General features: G+C 43.9%; 1 protein-coding gene across 5 annotated transcripts in view; it reads right to left on the reverse strand.

The window, feature by feature from the left end:
• Nucleotides 1-8,469, reverse strand: part of zgc:114120 (uncharacterized protein LOC619267 homolog) — a 190,260-nt gene extending 181,791 nt beyond the window's left edge. For all 5 annotated transcript variants that reach the window (XM_049563236.1, XM_049563235.1, XM_049563237.1 and 2 more), the window contains exon 1: nucleotides 8,203-8,469. In XM_049563236.1, coding sequence (XP_049419193.1) covers nucleotides 8,203-8,224 — 22 coding nt within the window. In that variant the 5' untranslated portion in view covers nucleotides 8,225-8,469. The remainder of the gene's footprint in view (nucleotides 1-8,202) is intronic.
• Between the last annotated feature and the right edge of the window lie 19,258 nt (nucleotides 8,470-27,727).

Here is a 27,727-nt window from a genome sequence, read left to right on the forward strand (position 1 = left end):
TTATTGTTAATAACTCTCTGCTGTGATGTGTCGTCAATCTTTCATTGCTTCCAAGGTTGTTTAATTATACACTAAAAATCGTCTCAATCCCCAAATCTCGTCTGAGGCTTCAGCCCTTAAAATCCTCTCGTAGTATCATCCAACAATAAAAATAACTGCATGTATTTAGCTCATTTTTCTATCAACCAAACAAGTTTCCATGGCATCACGTTGGAGCAGTATTTTTAAACAGGCTGCAGGGACGAGCGCTGAGCAGAGTTACTGTCACGTCCTTGAACACGAAACTGAATCTCTGCCAGCTCCACAGGTGCTGCTCTCAGGCAGCTCTACACTCACAGTCGCTCCAGGACCCATTTCATCCCCTTCAAACAGGAGAGTCTATACTTTATGAAGACACTGGGAGAGATGAGCTGTGTCCCAACCAACACTGGTAAACAGAGACGCTACCCACAAACAGGTGAAACATAAACAGGTCGTCGTCCATTCGTTGGTTTTAAAGCCTTGAGTTTGCCATTTTGCACCATGTCGCCATCTTAGTTTCGTGGAGCAAGTGTTGACCATAGTTGGACCTGTGGAAGATACACACTCTACACCTCTATCCTGATTGCCAGGTCGCCATGGAAGTGTCATCACAAGGTAGCCACGCCCTAAAGCATAGCATACCCTACTTTATTGTCTATTTGACTCTAAATGGGATCATGATTTACAAACTGAACATCATGCTCTGTTACAGATAGGGTTGGGTCAGTTCTCGGTAATACCAATTCGGTCCGGTACTCCGTCTCGGACCGGGTTTTTTTTTTTTTTTTTGAGACCGACCGGACCGCATACTCGGGCAGAACGTACGCAGAGCAGACTGCGTGGAGGTCCGCCTGGTAAAAGCGGACGTCCGCAAGCCCTGTGCGCGCACAGCACGACGGCACGGACTCCGCTCCGTGCACCAGTGTCACACGAAAGACTGTTCAGCATGTATTTTTCACATCGCGGGGATTTTTCATGGACATTTTTACAGGAAACTACAATGCAGAAGTGCGCTCGACTATGGAAGCCCGAATGACTGCGGACATTCCTCGCGGAGTCCAGTCTGTGAGCACCTGTGTCTGCCTCTTCGCCAAGCGCACAGCGAGCAGGAGAGAGAGGGGAGTGGGGGTGGGGCGGGGACTGAGCTAGGGGGTGCGAGTGCGCATGCGCCGAGGCCTCCACTGTAGCCTGGGGAGTTGATAATGGCAGACAATTTAGTCTCGACGAAATCAAAGAATGCGCCACTATGGCAACACGTTGGCTTTGAGCCAGACGAAGGAGGCAACCCTTGTTTGCACTGATTGAGTAAGCTGCAAAATTTATTTGTAAGGAATAAAATAAACAACTTGTTACTGTCACTCTGTTGTCCTAAGGTCGTTTTTTATTTTAAATGAGTCAATTGTGCCCCCAAGTGGTGAAAATCCGGTATTACCAACTTGATGCGGTTTTTCACAAAAACCGGGCCGTTGTTTGTTTTTTTTTTCTCTTACCGACCCAACCCTAATTACAGAAGACTTTAAACTACCAAATGAGACTATAGACTCATTAGCAACATGTTTACTGAGGTAATGAAACAAGAGAGAAGTACGTTTTTGTTCCTTGTTGACTTTAAATAACCAGACTGGAGTCGCCCCCTGCTGGCCATTAAATGGAATGCAGGTTTATTACGTCCATTTCTTTTGTACAGTGTAGATGCTACAAACTGGTGTGGAGGGAATAAAAAGTGTTGAATTTTTAAAAACAAATTTTGCTTACTTTTTGTGAAGTTGCAGTTTGATTGATGTCTGACAGCGTAAGTGCAGTGCCCAGAGAGGCAGTCAGAGCTACAGGCTACAATGAGGCTAAAAACAGAGTTCAAATGAGGTTTTTCCAAACAACTTTTTATGTCGGGGCTTCAGGACACTTGGATCACTACGGACGAGCAGTATGGAGATATTTTGTGTTTTCAATGATGTGTTTTTGGACTCTAAAACTTCACCTGAGCCTCCCTCGGCATATGGGTGAGTAGATAATGGCTGAATTTTCATTTTTGGGTGCACTATCCCTTTAAAGAGATTTCATCAAATGTTTCATTTTGTCCAACTGACATTTCCGAACTCCCCAAAATTAACTTTACTATGATGTAAACCAAGGAAAGCAGCAAATTCTCACATTTGAAAACCTGGAAATATCACCTTTTTCCTTGAAAAATGACTTAAACAACTGATTATCAAAACAGTTGTCGATTCATTTCGGTCAACTGAATAATCAATTGACTAGTTGTTGCAGCTTCAATGGGAATCTGTCAGGGTTGAGCTGAACACTCTGAAAGAAAACGAGTATCCAGTGCGGTTTAATGTGATTTTTATGAGTACAAGTATCAGCTGATTAAAATGAGTCAATATCCGTACTTGTGAAGCAAGAAAACCTTTATCTGGGTAGCTGAGTGCAGTCTGATCAGGAGGTCAATCCTGAGATTGTTCTGTAAATAGTTTTCTAAGAAATAAGAACAGAGCAACTTCTGATCGGCTTAAAATAACTTCTGGTTAAGTCTTGCCTACTTCTGCTTTAAACTCCGCCCATCCCAAGTACAGATGTGGATACAGATAATTGAGTTGGTCGAACAGATACAGATATGGATGAACTCACTCATTCCCTGACTCTGTAAATATTCTGGGGCACTTCACAGATGAAAAGATGAATCAACTAGTTGTAAATGCGTGAATAAGCGAATAGATAGTTGATGAGGCGATGAGGATGAGGATGTCTGAACTGTCAGCAGGTTAAGTACCCTCATGTATCAGAGAAGGTTCCAGCGCAGGGGAAGATATTTAAAACTTTTTAATATGGAGTCATTTGTCAGTTGAAGCTTCTCCACTTTCTTACACATTATGAAATGATGAAGTCTCTGGTGTCGGAAGCTGCGTTTGGGTCTCTGCAGTCTGGGCGCTTGAAACCAAATTTCTGGAAAATGTTGTTTTGACTCAGAAAAGAAGTCAAAGGAAGCGACATCAAGGACGAAGCTGCAACACAGTCTCTGAATGTCAGAGTGCAGCGCGGCTCTCGGCAGAAACGACATCCCTGAGTCAATATTATAGTCGGCTCACCCTCACCTGGTGGCTCCGCGGCAACCGCATCAATCAGTCCTCAGATGTCGACACCCTCTGCTCTGCAGCTCCCTCTCTCTGCCCTTCATCCCTCCCTCCCTTTCTCTGTCTCTCTTCCATCTCCTTCCAGATGTCAACAAGTTTGATCAGGCTGACATGGGAAAACTGCCGTTTGGCTGCTGCTGCTCGGCTCTCTGACAGATCCTCTACCCTGTCTCTTCTCCTTCTCTTTTGCTCCCCAGTCACTTGTGATTCCAACACGCTTGATCTGCTACACCACCACCACCACCTCCACCACCACCCGCCCCCTCTCCTCTGGCATGTCATTGAGGTGACATGACTCACACCGTCATGCAGCACAAAGAGATAAGTTTGAGATGTTCAAGGGTGACTGTATATTCTGTATTTCAAAACGCTCTGTTCAGATTTAATCCTCTCAGCGATTTCCGAGTGCGACAGCGTGCAGGATGTGACAAGCCCCATATCCAAACTACGTTGAGTTTTAAGATAGCTGGTATTTTTTCCCCAATCCTATCTCTTCACACGTTCAAGAGACTTGAGTCTTTTCTTGCTCCGACACAGATTTGTGCAGTGTGAGTGTGTTGGAGGGTATCATGTAAATCGATACTGATTAAAGATGGTGAGGACCTCCATTTTGCACTCTGCCAGCCTGCAGTCAGGCTGCAGTAGTACCAGCTTGTGCTTCTCTCATGAGATAAGTGCCTTTTTATCTGAAGGATAAATACCTGGTGATCTTTGAAAAGCCAAGGAGGTTGTTTAACAAAACACAATGGAGAGGGTATTTCTATAAACGTCAGACTCTCTTTACCACGCCTATTCAGATTCAGAGAAAAAACTCCATCTGCTGCACAATAAAAAGGAGTTTAACCCATTTACCAAGTTGTAACTGTGTAAAAGCAAAGATGGCGGCCTGTAAATGCATCTCTGTTTGCTTGTCTCGTAGAAACTGTGTATGCCCTATTGTGTATGGAAATACAGAACAATGCAAAGAGGTTAATACAAACAAAGGCATAAAACTTAAAAGATGTTGTACAATGCATAGACAACAGGTTAGAATTATTTATCATCATGCAGATGGATGAAAGGTTTTAAGAATTCTGAACAACCTTGAGGGTTTTTCAAAGATTGTCAGGCACAGGGCTTGGCAATGTAGAAAAAAGGGAGTGAAAACTTGGAACTAAAGTTTTCTGTCCGGGAGTCAGAACAGAAACGCTGCAGTTACATGACATGCATCATAAACCATGACATGACCAAGAACTTCTGTGCAATTTGCATGATTTAGTTATTACAATGTGCACAAAAAAAGGCACTTTAAAGGTTCAGTGTGCAGAACGTAGGGGGACAAACTTAAAGAAATGAAATATAAAATCATTTAATTATTGTTTATAGTCATCTGAAAATAATGCTGCCTTCAAATGGAACTCATGAGTTTGTGGCTACGACATTTGAAGCCATGAACAGAACATGTTTGGCATTCAAGTGTTCAAGTCATGAGAGCACCACCGCTACAGTACGCAACAGCAAAATGGACGCCACTGTCAGTGTCTAGAAGCCACAGAGGATAACAATTTAGCAAGCTAGCAAGTGGGTCACGCAATACAGGTAACGCCAAAGCATCTACCTTTTTTGTCTCCTCCTGTGTTTCTAGAGTTTTTCCATATCTGCCATGAGGGTCCAAGGACAGAGGGTGGTGTGTGTTGTAAAGCCTTCTAAGGCAAATTGTGATTTGTGATGTTGGACTATAGGCTATAAATAAAATTGAACTGAACTGAATAATGACAGAGATAAAAGATGAGGCCGTTGGAAATGTCAACACAGGGTCGAGGAGGCAGCAGGCTGAGCAAAGCACCCCAGACGTCCCTCTCCCCAGCAAGGCTTTCCAGCTCCTCCTGGAGGACCCCGAGGTGTTCCCAGGCCAGAGATATATAATCCCTCCAGTGTGTTCTGGGTCTGCCCCGGGGCCTCCTACCAGCTGGACGTGCCCGCAACCACCTCAACTGATCTATTCGATGCAAAGGAGCAGCGGCTCTACTCCGAGCTCCCTCCAGATGTCTGACTCCTCCCCCTATCTCTAAGGCTGAGCCCAGACACCCTACAGAGGAAACTCATTTCAGACGCTTGTATCTGTGACCTCATTCTTTCAGTCACTACCCAGAGCTCATGACCATAGGTGAGGGCTGGGACGGAGCAGCAGGCCACAGGACACAAATTAAATACTGGTTCTAATAGGGCCGTTTGCATTTCAGCATTGGCCACCATCACTCTCCTACACGCAGGGCACACGGGAGGAGCTTCAGTTGGTTGCAATCTGCAACCTCACCACTAGATGGCACTAAATCCGACACACTGGACCTTTATGTCAAGAAGTAACATAGATGATAGCTGGCAACATAAACTGTTGAGCCTAGGGTTGGAACAGTATGAGATTTTCAGGGTACGATGAGCATCTCAGAAAATATCGCAGTTTCACGTTATCAAAGTATTACAGAGTTTATATTATTATCAATCAGAAGGACTCTTAAGGGAAGGAAAATGGAAGGGTTATTTTTTGGTTGAACAAACATTTTATTACTATAATTGAAACTTAAAACCATTTTGTTGATGGAAGTTTGTGTAAAAATAACTAACATAAAGGCAGATTCTCCATCCAGCTGCAATTTTTTTTCCAATAGACACAGAGCGCAACGAGTCATAATCTGAAAGCCACGCCCCCAAAGGGGAAAAAGGCCCGCTTTCCCCTCACACTTTGCCCCTCCATTTCCAGCTTGTTGAGTTGAATCCAAATGCCGAAAAGTTGCTGTGTGGTGGGCTGCACGGCCAATAAAAACCCAGAGCTTAGCTTTTATCAGCTGCTGAGTAGTCTGAGTGGGCGGAATTTTGTTGCATAGATCAGCCTCTCATTGGGCGGAACCAGCCACCCGCTGAAGTCCCGCCCTACGACCTCCGGTTGTGTAGCAGTTTTCAACACGTCCTTTACTAACTTTTGCGGTGTTTGATCTTGCGGGGATGTAGCCATTTTTCTGCCATGGTTCGCGTCCTGTAGGCGATATTTTTGTGGGTGTGTTACACCAAAACCTGTTTCCCCCCGGCAATATTTTTGTAAGTGCACCGCTGCTGTGGCACCGCCCAGAACGACTGTGATTGGTTGAAAGAAATACAAGCAGCCGGGGCGTTTTTTCCTCCAATCTTAAAGTGAGAGTCGGCCCAGCCAGACCTTTCTTTTCTTGAGAAAAGTCTGGTGAGCGAGACTACCAGCATGTAGAGGCATGTCTCAAAACAACAACATGCCGGTAGCAGGAGCAGGCTGACGGCTGCTGAGCATACCCAAATTCTCATCTTCTTAAAAAAGAATCTCCACATCATGTTTTTTCCAAGACGAGCAAGGTAAGGAGAAGGGACACTGAGGTAGACCGGCAGTATTAAGCTTAGCAATATACCGTTGCCTCTCTGGTAGGCACAGCGTGCTAAAATAATCCTTTGCCATCTTATTATAAGCTAATTATTAGCTAGCTAGAGCTAATAATTTTAGCTAGCTAGCTAGCAATTCAGTCGTGGAGACTTGAAGGCGAAGAAGTGAAAGGAAAGCGGGCCTCGTTTCCCCTTTGGAGGCATGGCTTTCAGATTATGACACACTGCGCTCTGTTTCTATACCGTAAATAAGCAAATGTACATGGTATATCACTGTGACCCTACTTGAGTCACAACAGATTTGTAAACTGGGCATTAAGAGTTACTTTATATATAATTTCCCCCAATAAATGTAAACCACTCAAATCCTGATGCATCTTGTTTGAAATCAGTTTAGTCAGCAGGTGACGAGCTACTGAAACGTCACAATCATTAAATAAATGGCACAATTGTGCCTGTGTTGTTTTTCTCTAAAGCGTAATGTGTTATTTCATTAAATCTTGTGATTTTTTTTTTTTTTTTAATGTTGCGACATTGTTTTCGTACATGGCGGCTCGCTTCCACTACACGAAACCACCCTTCGTACCCTCACCCTGTATTACACCTGCCAGAGCTAAGAGCATCTGCCAGAGTTTACAGGACTGTCATGACTCCAGATGTTTGACTATCTTGCAGTGAAGCTTCCGATTACAGGAAGAAAATAGATTTTATTTCCTGGCCTCATGTCCCATCCCTCGTCAGGGATTTATCTTTCAGAAAAACAGATGCTTGGCTCTGTGGCTCTAATGCATGTGTATATATTAAACTGCAGATGTAAAGGAGGACAAACCCATCCCTGAGTGTTTCACCCACTTTCACATCTGAAGAAAAAAGACTGAGCTCAGTCTATGTTTACGATGCAAATTAGTTTTTGTCATTACAGCCGGCTGCTTGTCTTCTAAGTGGACACTGCTGCTTCTGTATTTTCAAACCACTGCATTAACATCCAGTAAATGGTCTATAAACCAGCATCATTGTCCGCATCACTCTTTCCATCTCTCTGACCGGCAGCAGCATCTGTACATCCTTCAATGGCTCTCTTTCATGCTGCCCCAGATGCCAACCACACAGAGCCAGAACATCAACAGCCTCCTGTCCGCACACAGGCAGTAAACAAGTGCTGCTGCCAGACGCAACCGACACCACCAGACACTCACACCCGCCGATCCTCTCAGACACTCTGTCCCGTCAATATCTGCGCTAAGAGGCATTTCAACACACACTTCTAATGCATTTCAAATGGGCTGCAGCATTTCAAACTGATTATTCTGGCAGGATAACTCAGTCAGAGGCTTTATCTCAAATCAAAGCAAATTAAAAAACAACTTAGAAGACGCTTCAACTCAGTGTCCCACATATTATAAATTCATACACTGCAGTACTGCCGGGAGATTTTTTTTAAAAGTGCCAAAGACACACTTTAACTGTGTAAAGTGATATCTAATGTATGTCTCAGAAACATGCAGGGGAAGACAGATGTGCAGCAGATACACACAGCATCACACCGGAGAAGAAAGTGGAGGTAAACAGCAGTAGTTTCCCAGCACCCCCAGCAGCGCGTCAGAGAAGGGCACTCAAGTTAGAAATACCTGCAACTACAGAATGGACGGAGAGAGAGGGGACATGCCTGGGAAGGAGGAATTGCCCATTCTCCGCCTCGATGCACCTGTTTACGGTCCTCTACCGCGCCGTCACTTTCTCTCTTATCTTCTTTATAAGCTCTTCTTTCTTCCCCATTCACTCTTCTTCTGCTCTGCTCTCTTCTCGCTCCTCTCGCTCCCGTTTTATCCCTTTCTTCTCAGCACGTCCATGTCTCAGCTGTGTCAGCATGTGTGTGAAGCGTCTGCTCGGACGGGGATGCTCTGCCTGTGATGAGAGCACGCCGGAGTGCAGAGGCGCTCCTAACCATGTCTTAGCATGGCCACTGAATAAACTCATGTTTTATGGATGCAGAGCCCTCCCCGCGCTGCCTCTCTTAAAGGGCCTGCATCCTCTAACCAGCTGCCTTTGATCTGAGCGCCGTCATTATACGCATTGGATTTTAATCATGTGTCTGTGGGAATATACTGTAGTGTGCATCTGTAATTCAATATCGCTATGTGGGCTTGACACCACGCTCGCAGTGCAGCTGAGCAGAGGAAGCAACTGATGGAGGGATGAAAAGAAATCCAGAGATGCAGATGTTTCTGTGACACTTTTCAGCAGACAAACTGGTGGTGGCGATGAATTATGAATACCAGCCAGCAAAGTGCGGAATAGCAAACACTGATAGCATATCATGAACAGGGCTGCGCCTGCATGCGTGATGAAACACTGCAGCTGATCTCAGAGCGTGTGTGTGTGTGTGTGTGTGTGTGTGTGTATGGGTGTGCCCGCAACAAAGGATATTGTCAAAGTAAATCCTGCACTAGCACCGGCTGTAATTCAATCCTGAGTTGAAGGCCATGAATTAATGAGACAGAGCGTGTGTGTGTGTGTGTGTTACAGGATGTGTGTGTGTGAGGGAGTGTGTTCAGGGTCAGGGGGGCTGTGTGTCATGCACACTATGACACCTGATAATAGGATCTCCTGGGTGGGGAATAAGGAGATGTTTGGACACCACAAAACAGAAGAGAGGAAGCACAGGAGTGTCCTGTAACACTGACGGCCCTGATGTTCAGAAACCTTCCTGGTAACTAGAGGTGGGTGATATGGTCCTAAAATAATATCAGGATATTTCAGGATATTTCTGCAACAACAATATTCTTGACAATATGACAAATTAGTAAAATTAATATTCTAAAATTAAGTTAAGAACACAGAATTGCGACATGTGGAGACGGAGCAGCAGAGCGCCGAGCGGAGTGAATGTGTGATTAACTTAACCGTTGGTTCATTCATGTAGAAATATAACGCTGCGTTTCTTCCACCAACAGGGCTCTCATTTTAGTGTAGAGTGTCAGACTGAATTTACCAACGCACCATGTCAGGTCACTCACTCTCCGGGACCGCCAGTGTTACTTGAATAAGTAAACACTGACCAACGGGACCAGACTGGCCGACCCGTATGCTCTCACTCAGTGGATGGATGATGTCACAGGAAGCCAATCTTACAAAGGAGGACCACACTTGTTTGTTTTGCTATGGAAGCTAACGTTAGCTAATGTGCTAAAAAGTTAGCGTTGCAGAGAAATCCAATCTTCCTCTTAATCCCTCCCCAGTTTCTGATGAGGTGGACATGATAACCCTTAATACACATAACCTTATTCTCCCAATAACACAACAAGACAAACACATTTTAACACTCCTATGGAGCCTACAGCCCTATAGACACGCCAACCACAGGGGATGGTGAGCAACCCACACAAATTCTATCTCCATGTTTTGTTGTTTTTTCATGGGAGCACCACGTAGTTACCCTCTGCTACAAACGCCAGCAGCGTGACAAGACTCTGAGCGACTACTCTGTGCTGAGCGTTGCACCTTCAACGTTTCTTTCTGGTCGCTGAGAATTTAAAGGTATTTAACTTTGGGTAAAACACTGCAGCCGCTTGTCACTGTCACTTATTACCCTGCTGTCCGATCACAGTGGAGAGGCGGGACAAATACCACAAAGACCGACCAGAGAAATTAAGAGAGAAATTAACACTGAACCCACACAGACCAGCTGTCACATCCTCTCTCCCTACATTCTTCAGCCTTCACTTCATCCTGAGCAAACTCTCTACCTTGTGCCAACATTTTTACTTGTGTGGATATTCTGTATCATAGCAACCAGATGCAACGAAGCATCTCAGCTGAAAGGAATACTGCACCCCTTATTGTGCCTCATTGCCCTCCTGTGTATTTTAATAACTATTTAATTTGTTTTAAAGCTGTGTCGTCTCTGTCATTTAAAAAGCAACCATTTAGCTGAGCAATAAAAGTTATTGATAAAACATTGGAATTGGGGATAAATTAAGAAATTTGCAAAAACAACAAAATATGGTGGAAATATTGCATATCGCACTGTTGAGCCACCCTTAATCATTTATTTATTCATTAGCCGTAACCTCTAATGAATGCATGAATGATCAGAGTCACGGGGCGCTGGATCCCAGCAGACACTGGGTGAGAGGCAGGGTTCACCCTGGACAGGTCACCAGACTATCACAGGACTGACACATAGAGACAGACAACCATTCACACTCACATTCACACCTACGGACAATTTAGAGTCACCAATTAACCTGCATGTCTTTGGACTGTGGGAGGAAGCTGGAGCACCTGGAGGAAACCCACGCTGACACAGGGAGAACATGTCAGAGCACCTGGAGGAAACCCACGCTGACACGGGGAGAACATGTCAGAGCACCCGGAGTAAACCCACACTGACACAGGGAGAACATGTCAGAGCACCTGGAGGAAACCCACGCTGACACAGGGAGAACATGTGGGAGCACCTGGAGGAAACCCACGCTGACACAGGGAGAACATGTCAGAGCACCTGGAGGAAACCCACGCTGACACAGGGAGAACATGTCAGAGCACCTGGAGGAAACCCACGCTGACACAGGGAGAACATGTCAGAGCACCTGGAGGAAACCCACGCTGACACAGGGAGAACATGTCAGAGCACCTGGAGGAAACCCACGCTGACACAGGGAGAACATGTGGGAGCACCTGGAGGAAACCCACGCTGACACAGGGAGAACATGTCAGAGCACCTGGAGGAAACCCACGCTGACACAGGGAGAACATGTCGGAGCACCTGGAGGAAACCCACGCTGACACAGGGAGAACATGTCAGAGCACCTGGAGGAAACCCACGCTGACACAGGGAGAACATGTCAGAGCACCTGGAGGAAACCCACACTGACACAGGGAGAACATGTGGGAGCACCTGGAGGAAACCCACGCTGACACGGGGAGAACATGTCAAAGCACCTGGAGGAAACCCACACTGACACAGGGAGAACATGTCAGAGCACCTGGAGGAAACCCACGCTGACACAGGGAGAACATGTCAGAGCACCTGGAGGAAACCCACGCTGACACAGGGAGAACATGTCAGAGAACCTGGAGGAAACCCACGCTGACACAGGGAGAACATGTGGGAGCACCTGGAGGAAACCCACGTTGACACGGGGAGAACATGTCAAAGCACCTGGAGGAAACCCACACTGACACGGGGAGAACATGTCGGAGCACCTGGAGGAAACCCACGCTGACACGGGGAGAACATGAGGGGCGATTCCTTCACCGTGACAGCCCAACCCTGACCATCCACCAGAAGTAGTTATCGTGACAGGCCTACGGACATGAGTGCAGCTCTGCATGCCGATGAACCAGAGTGGACAGGACGCTGCACACGAGTCAATACAGAGCCTTGTTTGTTGCTCGGTGGCCTGAATTGACTCGCTGGTAAATAAAACATAGTGATAAATTAAAGATAGAGCTTGCTGGGCCTTGAGAGCGTGGATGCTCCCGTGCTCATAATGCTCTTGAGTGTCTTCTCTTTGCCCTTGAGGGACTCGACCTCACTTTGCTGCACACACACACACACACACACCTCTACACCATGCTACAGGTGGGTAATAGAAAAACATATCAGAATGATGTATACTCAGCCTTGGTTTTTCTCTCCTGAAATCTCATTGAGAATAGTTTGTGCGCCGACATCCTCGGCACCTTTCTATATCGGCGGTGAGGTAATTAACACAGTAAGTCACAGCTCAGCGAGAGACAAATCGCGCCCTTAAGAGAGGGAGAAGAGAGGGGATGTAATTACAGGGAGAAGTGGGACAGATGATGGGAATGGGAGTAGAGGAATAGACGAATGTATGTGTGGGAAGTTTGCTCCATATTTATGAATTAATATCAGTTTTCTGTATGTTTTACCCTCATAAACACCTGATTTAAACATGCATATTCCCTCTAGATGTGGAGAGCAGGGAGGGCAGCGGAGGGAGGAAGAGGATGTTAAGAAAAGTCTTCCCAAGTAAGAGAGACAGAGGACGGGAGGCAGAGAGGTGACAGGTGGACAGGCTGACAGGCTGAGTGAATGACAGACTAAGCACAGAAACAGACAGGTGAAGACAGAGGGAATAAATACAGAGCAGGGACAGAAAAGGCAGCGAGACAGACAGAGATGACAAGATAATTACAGATTCATGGATTCCCGGTTGACCGGTGACAGTGAGAGCAGCTGCTCTCTCGCTGCGTCTGGCCAGGGGAGCTGAATAATGAATCGGGGATGCAGCCGACGTTGCAGACACATACAGTAACGGCACATACATCACACAGGGCAGCAGCAATTACCCACAGACAGAGTGGAAAGGACAGGTGTAGAGGACTTCAAAAAGACTGATGCTGCGTTCCTGGAAATTGCCAGATGTCAAGAAGAGGGACATCGGTTCATGTTAGGTGACAGCGGAGACGTGAGCGGACTCTCTGAGGGTAAAAACAAAAACAGAGCACTAGTTAACTTTTCACACATGAGGTCACACCAGGACGCCACCGCCCAGGTTGGGTGTCGGATTAAGGCAAAACAAGTCCTGCTCCATCGTGTCAAAAGGGTCAGTTGAGGTGGTTCGGGCATCTGATCAGGATCCTCCTGGGCGCCTCCTGCTGAAGGTGTTCTGGGCACGTCCCACTGGTAGGAGGCCCCGGGGCAGACCCAGAACACACTGGAGGGATTACATATCTCATCTGGTCTGGGAACGCCTTGGGCTCCTCCAGGAGGAGCTGGAAAGTGTTGCTGGGGAGAGGGACGTCTGAGGTGCTTTGCTCAGCCTACTGCCCCTGTGACCCGGCCCCGGATAAGCGGATGAAAAAGAAAGAAAGTATATTTAAAGGTATACTATCCAGGGATTGTAGGCTACTGTTTGGAAACAGTATAGCCAACCCTCAGCGTTGTCCGCCTGGCATTTCATCAAGCTATATTTGAGTTTTTTCTGCACTGCATCCTTAATTTTCAGAGCTTAGTCTTGGATGCATGCTGCTCACGGTTTGGCACCTGGTCGCTACCTTTCTATCACAGCCTAAGCAAAAGCAAAATAAGAGCAGATTAATACATCACCACAAACTGAGAGTGGGACACAAGAGATGATTGAGAGGAATTACTTTTGTATGAGTCTACAGAATTCTTTCTTTGTTTTTGGAAAATCCTGCATAGCATATTTTTCTTTTCAGAAATAAACTTTTAAGGATGAACTAATGTCCCTTAATCATGTATAGTTCCAGTACTGTGTTTCTTTACGGCGAGACGCACTTTAACTTCTTCTAAAGAAACAAACACTGTGTGTGGGGGAGGCCTCTAGACCGAGAAGCATGCCCCACACACCCCTCCTGGTCCTCACCACCCCTCCAGGGCAGTTTGTCTAGAGGAAACACTGTATTGTAAACCAAAGAATAAGATCGTGGAGACAAGCAGCTAAGAGGATGTGCAGAAGAAAGCCCCCTGGCTGCCACTCTTTAGAGGAGTTCAGGGCACAGGACTAAGTCTCAACTACACCTGTCATCATCATCTCTATCAGTTTGGTATGAAAGTGTAGACATATGACTCATTCAGCTATTCATACGTCTTTTTCATTAAATATGTCATAAAACATACGTCATATGTCATAAAATGTACCTGGCAGATCAACATCTACACTTATTTGTTCCAAACTACTAGATAGCGAGAAACGACCAAAATTAGACAAAATTAGCCTGTCCCCCAGGCTACAGGTAGTTTCTGTCAGGTTTCTAGCCATCCATAAAAAGCTGCACTTCCTTGCATTGGACACTAGAGGCATCATTCATACATCTACGGATCCATGGACACCAGTCACACACCGAAGTGGAAACGAGGCATCAAGAGCTTCACACAAGAGGTGCTCTATGGTGTTGTAGGATTGTGTAACTGAAGTATGACCAAGAAATTAAAACCTAATATATATTTAGATTGCTTCTCCCCAATTTCTCTTCAAGAACTGACCGCAGTGATTTCTTCATCTAAATCATCAACGTGTCTCTTAGACCCCATCCCAACTAGGCTACTTAAGGAGGTCTTTCCTTTAGTTAACACTCATATATTAGATATGATCAATATATCCTTATTAACAGGCTATGTACCACAGTCTTTTAAGGTAGCTGTAATTAAACCTCTCCTAAAAAAGCCCACCCTGGATCCAGAGGTGTTAGCCAACTATAGACCAATATCTAATCTTCCCTTTATGTCAAAGATCCTTGAGAAAGTAGTCGCAGACCAGCTGTGTGATTTTCTCCAGGATAATAATTTATTTGAGGAATTTCAGTCAGGATTTAGAGTGCATCATAGCACTGAGACAGCACTAGTTAAAATTACAAATGACCTTCTGATTGCTTCAGACAAAGGACTTGTCTCTGTACTTGTTTTATTAGATCTTAGTGCGGCGTTTGACACAATTGACCATCAAATTCTACTGCAGAGACTGGATCACTTAATTGGCCTAAAAGGTTCTGCACTGAGCTGGTTTAAATCTTATTTATCTGATCGTTTTCAGTTTGTTGACGTTCATAATGAATCATCCTTACGTACTAAAGTTTGTTTTGGAGTTCCACAAGGTTCTGTGCTCGGACCAATCCTATTTACTCTATATATGCTTCCGTTAGGTAACATCATTAGAAATCACTCTATAAATTTCCATTGTTATGCGGATGATACTCAGTTGTATTTATCGATGAAGCCAGAAGAAAGTAATCAATTAACTAAACTCCATAACTGCCTTAAACACATAAAAACTTTCCTGATGTTAAATTCAGACAAAACTGAAGTTATTGTTCTTGGCCCCAAACAACTCAGAGACTCTTTATCTGATGACATAGTTTCTCTAGATGGCATTGCTCTGGCCTCTAGCACTACCGTAAGAAACCTCGGAGTAATATTTGATCAAGATTTGTCTTTTAATTCTCATTTAAAACAAACCTCACGGACTGCATTTTTTCATCTGCGTAATATTGCGAAAATTAGGCCTATCCTGACCCGAAAAGATGCAGAAAAATTAGTCCACGCTTTTGTTACCTCAAGGCTGGATTACTGTAACTCTCTATTATCAGGTAGCTCTAGTAAGTCCTTAAAAACTCTCCAGCTAATTCAGAATGCAGCAGCACGTGTACTAACAGGAACTAAGAAACGAGATCATATCTCCTGTTTTAGCTTCTCTGCACTGGCTCCCTGTAAAATCCAGAACTGAATTTAAAATCCTACTGTTAACTTATAAAGCTCTAAATGGTCAAGCTCCGTCATATCTTAGAGAGCTCATAGTGCCATATTATCCCACCAGAACACTGCGCTCTGAGAACGCAGGGTTACTCGTGGTCCCTAAAGTCTCCAAAAGTAGATCAGGAGCCAGAGCCTTCAGCTATCAGGCTCCTCTCCTGTGGAATCATCTTCCTGTTACGGTCCGGGAGGCAGACACCGTCTCCACATTTAAGACTAGACTTAAGACTTTCCTCTTTGATAAAGCTTATAGTTAGGGCTGGCTCAGGCTTGCCCTGTACCAGCCCCTAGTTAGGCTGACTTAGGCCTAGTCTGCCGGAGGACCCCCCTATAATACACCGGGCACCTTCTCTCTCTCTCTCTCTCTCTCTCTCTCTCTCTCGTATCCTATTACTGCATCTAGCTAACCCGGCCATTCTGGATGTCACTAACTCGGCTTCTTCTCCGGAGCCTTTGTGCTCCACTGTCTCTCAGATTAACTCATATCACAGCGGTGCCTGGACAGCGTGACGTGTGTGGTTGTGCTGATGCCGTGGTCCTGCCAGATGCCTGCTGCTGCTGCCATCATTAGTCATTAGTCATACTTCTACTGTTATTATACACATATGACTATTGTCACACATGTATACTGCCAGATATTAATACATACTTTCAACATATTGTACCACAGTAACCAGAACTATAACTATAATATTATTACTTTCAATAATGTTGTTGTAAGCTACTGTCATTACCTGCATCTCTCTCTCTCTCTCTCTCTCTCTCTCTGTCTCATTGTGTCATATGGATTACTGTTAATTTATCATGTTGATCTGTTCTGTACGACATCTATTGCACGTCTGTCCGTCCTGGAAGAGGGATCCCTCCTCAGTTGCTCTTCCTGAGGTTTCTACCGTTTTTTCCCCGTTAAAGGGTTTTTTGGGGAGTTTTTCCTGATCAGCTGTGAGGGTCATAAGGACAGAGGGATGTCGTATGCTGTAAAGTCCTGTGAGGCAAATTGTGATTTGTGATATTGGGCTTTATAAATAAAATTGAATTGAATTGAATTGAAATTCACTTTTGTTGATGATCAGAGACCAAAATGTGCGTCTTTCCAAATTCAAACTACACAGTATCCAGCGTTTTCCCTGCCTATCTAAGACAAAGGCGGGCCGCCTGGGTGATTTTGGCCGCCGCCTTGGTTAAAGCATGTGTGTGTGCATGGGGGGCGTTCAGATGCACGCACAAACCCATTACTTTCAATTTAGACACGCGTCATGTGCGCTCACAACCCAAAGCGACGCACATTTGGTGCGACGCGCTTGTTTTGTCGTCCGGTGCACAGCTCCACGGACCTGCTTCTCCCTCCGGTGTTGTGTCAGATCCCGGTTCCCCCTCGGGCTGTGTCTCGCCTAGTGTTTCCCACGGAGCTCTGCCCCGTTTGAAAGGCGAAGGAAGCCCGTATGTGGAAAGACGACGCCTCCGAGATGTAGAATGTGTATTATAGCAGAGAAACACACATTTCAGGACCGTTGACTTGTGTCATCAGAACAGACATGTCCTGTGATTTTCAGCCTCCTTTCATATTTAATAGAGGGGGGACAATACCGGACAGTAATATCCTCAGCTGTCAGGATGTGCCTGCTGTAAAGAGTAAATACAGGGGTTAAAGCAAGAAAAAATTTTGTGCCTGAAATGTGGAGCACGGAAGATTTGTGTGGCTGAAATCTGAAACCTTTTCTATGTTTTTGTATGTGTTGCAAAGGAACGTGTTTATTATCAAAACAAACAAAAAGATTATAGCTTTAGTAGTTACTTTTCAGATTAAACTTTTATAGCATAATGAGTTTATAAATAAAGATTAAACTTTCAGTGGTTACCAGACTTTTTGACTTATAGCTCCTACATCTCTTTTTTGCCTTGGTGCTATTTATTATTAGAAGCTAAATCATTTAGGCTGTTTGCAAAATTGTTTCGCGCTTGATGTGAATTAAACAGGCAGTTATGTCGAAATTTCGCCTCTGGGCATGTCATCATTGACATGGATCATATAATGTTGTGGTGGTGACTTTAAAACTTCAGCATAGAGGATTTTTATTGCAACTTTCGTTTCCGTCTGGTTTCAGTTACCTCACCTTCCAAATTACCGCTGGCTTACCGGAGCCTCTCCTGCTCCATCTGAGCTCTGTGTCTCAATGTGACATGATGTGAAAGCATGCACAGGCATCAGTGTTGATTGGCTATCACTTGTGACGTGTAACCAATCAAAGGTGGCTGTAGGCGGGACATTGTTACAAAGCCCAGTGCAGTGGGGACAGCAGGCAGGGAGGGAGACGGCTGTATCAGAGCCAAAGGAGCGAGTTTTAAAATACATTTATTTGATCGGTTATCAATGAAAAAACGTCTGATGCCGATGAGGGTAAACAGTAGGTTGTGTTTACTCGCACACTGTGCGCCTAAATCATTTTCCCAGTTCGCACATATATATATTTTCAGGGGCAAATGCGAGTGAAATGCTCGCACTGCAGAGCACTTCTGCCCGTGCCGGACAGAAACTTTGCCACGCCAGAAATCCGGCGCTGTGCCGGAGAACTTTAACCCCTGTAAATATAATCATAGAAGGCTGAAAATCACAGGACATGTCTGTTCTAATGATACAAGTCAGCAGTGTAAAGCTCCAGCATGTGGGGGCCTCTTTCATATTTAATAGAGGGGGGGGAGCGTATCTAAAGTACAGCTGTCAAGATGCCCCCCGCCACAGGCCTTTGCCTCCTTGGTCTCAGGGAAAACCCTGGTATCAGCCCGATTATAGCCCGACCCGGCAGACGGAGGACATCAATCAATTGCTTGTATTATCCCATGCAGTATGTCACAGTGGCCTCATGACAGTGAAGAGACCAGCATGTTGCATGTAGCGTGAAGTTTCTGCCCTCCATGACGGCAGCAACAACAGCTCTCACGGCGCTCTGTGCTGCAGTACGAGCTCTTCTACACAACTGTAAACACAGTGAAGTAAAAGAGGATTGATGTTGATACTGCAGGTGGAGGTGTGAAACAGAGGAAAGGTCACTGTCATTTTTTCTGTCTTTTCTAAACACACAGCCACTGTGCATCCCTCACCTGTGTAGGTGCTGCCTACAGCAGCAGCAGTCTGTCTGATAATGGGTACACATCGGGTCGTTGGTCTTACATTAACGGGTCAGGTCAGGCCACGTACTGAATCGATTCAGACATAATTGCAGGTGACAGGTTGGTTACAGTGGTGAACTTTATAAAGACTGGATCCATGCATGACTCTGGACTGTAATGAGGCCACAGAGCAGAGCCTGGACACACTGAAAGGTTTACATCTCATATCCAGTCGTTCAGTAGAAGGACATGCAGTCAGAAAGGACCTCGACCACGATGCATTTCTAAACAGACATAAAGCATGTGTGAACAGTCAGACAGACGGGAGGATAGATAGTGTAGAGCGCAACAGACAGGGAGAGCACTTCAAAGAAAATCAAATTAAAGTGTGCTTCATAGTAATTGCATTCACACCTTGATATATTTAATTACTCCAACAGCAGCATCAAAAGCCTTGATCTCCTGCTGAAAAACAATATGAAGCCAGACTGAATTACAAACACCTTGTCATTAAAGCATAAAGACTCATATCATCATATCAATCTGTGAACACACTGCATCGGGCAGGTCTGCCATTAGTTATCTTTTCTCTTCACTCAGGATGAAAAGAGTTGACCGGGGCTCAGGCTGTCTTTACATCCGCTGGTGTTTGTCTGGGTTCTGCTGTTAAACGGCTAAAAACACCGTTTGTTTGTCATTGGTTTGGTTTTAATTGAGTCGATCTATTTTGGGGTTTCACAACAAATCAGGCAGACAGACACTTTGATGTTTGCATGAATGTGAATTATCGCGCCGAAAACTAGGTCAGGTAAACACTATGTTGTTTTAATGAAGTTCTAGACTGAGTGGACGGATTTTGAAACGACTCTGCTGGACATCGTTTTAAAAAATCATTCAGAGAGATGAAGAGGGGACAGCCGAGCACTCTGCGTTCAACAGAACTGGAGACGTGACTTTGGATTTGAGACCAAAAAGCTGTGGAGACTTGACCTTGAGACCCATAAATACTGTCACAAACAATCAGTAACATAACCAGGATGCAACGTCTCCATAGCTTAATGTACGTCCAGCTGCTGGCACCAGAATAAAATGGAGAAAACTATAGATTCAGATTAAAGAAATGATCCTTTCATTACAGAATTAATGAGTCTATACATGAGTAGCTCAACAGTTTCCCTCCTCTCCAGGATATCGCCTGATTTCCTCTGTGCAGCCCTGAAAACTCACAAATCACTTATTTATGAGCTTGTTCCTACTTTCAGACATGAAAGAGCTCCTTCTCATTTTTGGTTAAGTATTCAAGATTATTATCATGGTTTCGTTTGTCTATTGTGTTATTAGAAATCATGCTACCTGCACAATACACCTGTGTGCACTGCCAATTATGATTTACTTTACAGAAATACTTTGTGAGGGGCTGGGTATCGGTGCTCCATGCCTTTAAAGGCCCTGACACACCAAGCTGATGGTCGGCCGTCGACCAAAGTCGGGCCGTCGGTGAGCGTCTGTCGCCCTAGTTTTTGCGGTGTGTCCCGCACCGTCGGCACTTCGGCGTCAGCAGCTTTTCAGCTGATTGAGCATGTTGAATCGGCGGCGGAGCTTGTCGGTGAGAGAGATCACTCTGATTGGCTGTTCAGATTTTATTTCCTCGCCCCTGTAGCGAGTGAATCTGCCTGTAGTGAAACCGGGGCTAACCGGTGCTTCCTCCTCAGGCTCCACTTCACTCAGCTGCCCCACAGACCCGCTGCTTCTTCCCACTTTAACCTGAATAACAAACCGGAGCTAGCTGGGAGCGGCTAGCGGAGCGTTAGCCGCAGCATGACCGGAGGGAAGCACAGCCAGTTAGCCTCCGCTAGTCTCTGAGCTAGCCCCGGCTCTCCGTTTGGATCCAACCGGAGCACCGAGCCCTGGTTTGTTATTCAGGTTAAAGTGGGAAGAAGCAGCGGGTTTATCGGGCAGCTGAGTGAAGTGGAGCCTGCGGAGGAAACACCGGGACCGTCTGGATGTGATAGTCCGTGGAGGTGCTGCGGTGCTCGGCTGCACAGATAGGAAACCCCTCGGCTGACAGGATGTACCACTCTCTCACTCCGCTCTCTCTCACGCAGGCGCAGAACGTACGTGCTACTTGGCCGTTGGATGTAGTCCGTGTAGTGTGTTCAAATGCAACTGACACAGGGCGACGTGAGGCGACGTGAGGCTTTCGTCACCACTAGTTCTTTGATGTCGGTTTGGTGTGTCCGCACCTTAAGGTATTAAAGTAGTATGGGAACATCACAAGTAGGGCTGCCCCCTGATGGTCGACCACATGTTAGTCGACCAGAAAGCTCCTTAGTTGGCAAGATTTCATTGGTCACTTCCGCATGTGGGGCTTTACTTTGAAAGGATAGGCACAGGAAGTGTCCACGCTCAGCAGTCAGACAGGAGTCAGGTTAATCTCCAGGGCTGGTACCTGCGGTTATTCCACAGGCTAGTTAATAACATGTCGGGCAGGAAATCCAAAGTGTGGGATCATTTTGAGAAGGTGAAGGACGAACCCAAGGTGATATGTAAACTCATCTTCATTGGTCGACTACAAACATGACGTATCATGTGAAACATGGAAGTAGCTACATGCCCATTAGCCCACAGCGTCATTAACAGGTGGCTCGCTCAGTGTGTGGCGTGCACTTGGAGATAAAATATAGGCCTATATTAATGAAGGTTCATTAGTACGGTTTGTATTTCTCTGTAATGTAGCACAGTGTTAACAATGTTACTGATACTATTCTTTCTCACACCTTCAACTCAAACCACCAAAATATATCACTTCATCATTACAGCAATATCAGAAACATGCAGGAGACTAGCAGCTCCTATGTTCAGGGAGGTAAAATTACTGTTCCCGTTATTGTAGGATTTTCTTCTCTCTCCTTTAGTTGTGTATTCTTCTGACATTTAAATAAAACTTTTTAAAATTACTTTAACCTTTTGAAACCTGGAGTGACATCACTTTTCTTGTGCTGCTTTCCGAAACCTTTCTCAAGTATTTAAACCTATGAACCTTTGAGCAAATTGGTGTAATTTCTTTCAGAAACATAAGAAAAAAAGCAATGAACAACTTGGTAAGAAATGTCACACCAATTGCAAAAAAAGAGATATAAAAATTATTTAAAAAAAAAAAAAAACACAAGGGAAAAAAGAAAAAAGACATGGAAAAACTACATGTATCATTATCATTATAATTATTATTATTATTATCATTATTATTATTATTATTTTAAATTATGCTACAGAAATATTAAAAAGCTCTTTCCAGGTCATTTCATTTTTTACTAATATTCTTGTTTTTTAATTTTCTATTTTTACTAATTCATTTCTAATTTTTTGAGTCACTTGTTCTTTCATTGCTCGTTGTCTTCTCCGCATGTTTTAAAAGGAATCAGGCCAATTTCAACACTTATATTCCATCAAATAAAAATATTCAGGTACAGAACAAGAACATGTGCAGCTGTCTCATGTGACCTGTAATTTTCAAAGCAATATTCTGACTTTTATATTTCCCAATGACTCAAAGCAATAATGTCAATATCTACAGTTCTGCTAAAGTGAAATATCGCACATATCAGTTTCCAGCAGTTTTTTGTCTGGGATAAAATCCAGTGGATGAAAAATGACTTTGATATTTCTGTGCTGAAACACACAGCATGCACGGTTATCACACTTTATTCTATCATGTGCATTCACTGTTTTATTTTTGCTTTGATATTTTTATTGCAAGTGTTTGTTCGGATAGTTTTTCTCCTCAGGTTTATGATGGGCTGTTGAATCCCTAACACCAATAAGGGCCACACACACACACATGATTTACAACAGTAATTTCTGATGACTGATGGCTCTGTGTGCTTTCTGTCCTGCTTTCCTCTCCATGATGGCAGAACTCCCACCAGAGTTTGGCAGCGTCAGACATGTTGGGTCCAAGGAAAACTTCATAAGCGGCCTAATTCAGTTGTCAGAGGCATGATATTGATATTTTGTTCCAGTTTGGTCGGATAAAAGTGGCCACAGACCAGAATCAACAAATGGCAAAAGCTGCACTTTGCATTCCAGTGAGCCCAGTAAAGCCAGGGGTAAACTGTGACCTGCAGTCACTGGTGACATATGAGAGACAGACACCAGCCACTTAGTTTCAGAACACGATCAGGATCTGTCCCAACACTCACTCACAGTATTTACTGAGTAGTTAAGTGTGTGATTCCAGTGACTTTAACTGCGTCCAAGCACAAACACTGACTGCAAGTGTGCTGAGGATTTACAAGCTGCATGAATCTGTGGTAGTTTAGAAATTAAACACGAAGTTATCGCCAGTTAATGTTTGCTGAGACACAGCTCCTGCTGACATGGTTTATAATGAAGGTTTTTCCTTTTCTGACAGCTTTATAATCCAGCGACTAAATGGAGAACAAGTTTTAGAGATAACGACGTCTGTCATCATTAGGGACGCACCAACTTTGAAATTCTGGGTCAATACTGATGCTTGAAATTACAATTTGGATGATAACTAAGGACAAATCCCAATACCCCCCTTGCCCACTACCCCTTGGCCCTCGAAATGAAGCAACGAGGAGTAGGGGTAGAAATCTTTCCCTAGGAATTGGGACACCACTCACTATGTCACCACGTCAGTTACGTTCACGCATACGTAACTATTTTAAACAGGAAGCTGCGAGCCATCTACATTTCCAACCGGCATCTACAATGGAGTCTCCAGTTGAGTTCATTCTACCGATCACGTTGGCCGCATTCATCATGCTTCGTCTGATGAACGACAGACGACAGGGGACTTCTGCTAGCTAGCTAACAAGCTAACATTACGAGGCAGCATAGTTATGCTAGCTGGCGTGTTATCGTAATGTGAAAAGTCTGACAATTTTGCAGAACAGGACAGATGACAGACACCAGATAGTGCGAGCTAGCTAGCTAGCTAACAAGCAACCTGACGATGGTAACGTTAGCTACGTATGAACTTTTTCCCCCGTCTCTTGCTCGGTGGTAGCCATGGCGACGTCTACCCCTTTGTAAACATAACATTTAATACATTCAACACATATTGTCTGCATTTACACGGTGCACATTCTGTTGTCAATACACGGTGTTTCTCCATACTGCAGTGCCAGTAGCGCATTTGATGACGCGGGACTTTTGAAAAATTGCAAGCCCCCCACAAATATTGCAGACTTTCTGGGGGACTGATTAATGTCACATGTAGTGAAGGTGGGTGAAGTTGGGGTCAGATACCGACCGGATTATGTGAAGGTCATATATTCTAACCCTCACTTCCTGTGGGCTACAGCAACACTAAACCCCTGAGCTTGCCTGAGAAGGACTAAATGCACAAAGCTGCTATTTTGAAATATCCCATGGAGAGAGACTCTCACTGCAGCCTGTTCTATTTTGTTGTGAAAATGTGGGCGTGCAGCCTCGTTCTGTGGACGATAAACCAGGTGCAGACTTCCATCTGTGTCACCGCTGATGAGGAAATACAGCGAGTGCTGGACGGAGCAGTGAGTGACAACAACCCCGCCCACATTTAAGAGGACTGTCTGAACACACCGAGGGTCTAGGTACCATGTCTGAAGGCTTACTGCTGGTTCCAGAGGTGCTGGACTGAAAGGGTTTGGTGGAGACGGATCTGTAGTTTTGCAGCACTGTTTACCTTTGAGGACATCAGCAGCATCAGTCTGTTTCTAACTACACTTATTCTGACCTGTAAAAAACATCCTTGCCTGGTTGGATTTTCTTTCATCTCCCAGTCCCCTCTCCCAGTCAGTCAAAAAGTTAACTTAGGACACTGGGTGAAGCCTATTAATCCATTCTCTATACCTGCTTATTCAAGGTCCCGGGGGCGCTGAAACCTATCCCAGCATGCATTGTGCCAAGGCTAAAGAGAAGCTCCACACTTCCCCAGGCTGACGCAGAACTAAAATTAAAACATTTTCTCATCTCTGGACAATTCAGTCTCCACTTCACCTGAGAGCTACGTGTCTTTTTAACTGTGAAAGGAAAGCACAAGGAGGAGGTGAGAATACACCAGCTGCTGACAGAAAGGACCGAGGTCACGCTTTACACCTGCACAACACGTCTATTCAGCAGATAAAAAGACACTTTAAGAGAGTTTAAGTGGATCACTCTCTCTTTCCCTTCTGAGTGCAGCTGGTATGAAAACCAAGTGAAGGCTGCAGATGCTCAACAATCACACTCTCTTCTCTAAACCAAAGATGGCGGACAGAAAAGACATATCTCCTTCCTGTTTCAGACCAGAGCTGTAACTAAAAATGCTTTATCAATGAAAGACTCTAGAAGTCTGTGTCTGAGAGATCGCGTCTTTGTGGTCGCTGCTCCAAAGCTTTGGAATAGTCTTTCCCTCCTAATCAAATGCTCCCCTTTTAAGACAAATCTTAAAACGTGTATGTTTTCAAAGGCCTTAGGCTGTTTGTAGTCGCTTTAATATTTTATAATCTTCATAAACATTTTCAATTGTTCTTACTGGTTTTATTCTGTTTTATATTTGTGTACATTTTAAATTGCTACATATTGTGTGTCACTGTGTGCAATATAAATAAACTTGATTTGATTTAATCTGTAAAATACTGAGAAACCTACAAAATGTTGTTTCTGTCTTGTAAATGACTCATAATAATAAATCAAATATCAAAGTAGTTGCAGATTCATTTTCCATGAGTCGACCGACCATCTGTTGCAGCTCTATTTTGTAATACACAAGAAAAAAGGGAACATTTTATTATATATTCAAACATCTTACTAATGAAGATTAATATAATGATAAAATAAAGAAGACACGTTCGTGCAACAATCTGGGCTTCACACTGATTAAAACTTAAATGACTCAATTAACCAATTCATCAGTCAACACGAAGTTAAATCAGCAACAATTTTAATCATTTTTCTTACATTTTGTGCGCATGTGGGAACAAGTTAAAAATCTTGTGGGCACAAAACAATTATACTGTGGGAAGAAGTTAATTATCTTGTACACATCAGATAAATAATCTGTTCCAACAAGATAATAACTCAACTTTAGAGCCTCCGTACTAATTATGTGTTAATGAGTTTGGGACAAAACAAACACCAATTTGAAGATGTCACTCCATCAGCGGTAACAAAGTACTGTACTTTAATATTAAGGTACTTGTTCTTGAGTATTTCCATTTTCTGCTGCTTTACACTTAAGAGGGAAATATTGTACTTTTTACTCTGTTACATTCATCTGATCATTTTCTTTTCTTTGGTACTTTCAAATATAATCAATGTATAAATGTATTATCTGAGGTTGACATGGGACTTCAAAGCTACCAAGCAGTACAGAGATTAATTTAATTTAGCTCCTCATTTACCAACTGTAACATTAAAGTGATAAACACATTAATGCATCAGGTATAATCCAGTTATATAATGTACATCTTTATGAAGTGGGTCATACTGTGTTATGATTTCTCTCGCTACTTAAGTAAACCTCTCAAAGCAGGGCCTTTGTGTATTTACACCATAACATTACTACTTTACTTCAGTAAAAAATCTGAGTACTTTTTCCACCACTGCCTAAAATATTTCTGGAATCTGGTGGATTGTTATTACATTCAGAGGGAGGATATATTGTGTAATTATAATTACTGTAATACTACTTGTTGAGTTCCTAACGCTAACTCTTGTTATTTTATTATTTATTATTACACCATTGTGTTTTACTCAATATCTCAGTCTGAGGCAAAACAAAGATTTCAAATGTAGGTCTGTTTCTACACTGTGGTTTATACTTATTTTATTTAAGAAGATCTGAGGATTCATGTTGTCACTGTATTAAACACTGAAAATGACTTTATGATGAGAAGCATGGTGAGTGAAGTCACAGCTCTGCTACTGATGATAGACACATCCATCCTCAACAGATTTAATGAGTAAACAACGGTTAATCTGTGACCAACAACAACAACAACAAACCCTCACACACACACACACACACACACACACCCCACAGCTGCACAAGTGACGTCACATTAGCTTAGCATAAACACGTTAGCTAGCAACACTACCATCAAACAAACAGAGCTAAACTCACCGTTAGCTTGTTAGCTTGTTAGCTTCCTCATCCTGTCACACGTTTGTTGAGTTAGAAACATGTCGCTCCGCTTGTCCTGTCTGTCTTCTGTCTGTCCTCTGCCTGTCTTCTGTCTGTCTTCTGTCTGTCTCCACTTTTGAGTTAAAAACTGTCTTTTTAACCGCCATGTTTTCCTCCCAAACTCTGTCACCTGAACGCACCACCTGCTGCAGTGATCATCACTGTGGGAGCGCTCGGTTTGTGTCACTGAACGGCCGCGATGGGCGGTGATTCACGTTGATAAAAATCATTTTTAGTGTTTGTGTTCTCCTTCAGCTTGTAAATGAAAACATGAACATTAATTACTCAGAGTATTAGTTTAATCTAAATAATAGTTTCTGTGTTTAACAATATGATGGAACACTTGTACAAATTTCTTTGTTTTCCTTTTTTCAGCAGTGTGTTTTTTATTTAATAAAATCAAGTAGGTGACACTGACTGACTGTTCAGATAAATGTCTCGTGCATGTCATGTCCTTTTTTTGTGTTTTTACAGTTATAAGACGTCCACATGCTTTTGATACTCTACACTGACGCTATAAATAAAAAAGTCAGAAATAATGTAACACAACATAACAACACATTTTCACTCCATCTTCGTCACATATTGACGCTCCACGTCCACATGGGCAAGGTACCCTGGGTGTGTTGGAGGCTGTGTCAACTTCAGCCTGTTACATGCACTGTCTTC

The sequence above is a fragment of the Epinephelus fuscoguttatus genome, linkage group LG20 (genome assembly GCF_011397635.1).
Source record: "Epinephelus fuscoguttatus linkage group LG20, E.fuscoguttatus.final_Chr_v1".
In the NCBI taxonomy this organism is placed as follows: domain Eukaryota; kingdom Metazoa; phylum Chordata; class Actinopteri; order Perciformes; family Serranidae; genus Epinephelus; species Epinephelus fuscoguttatus.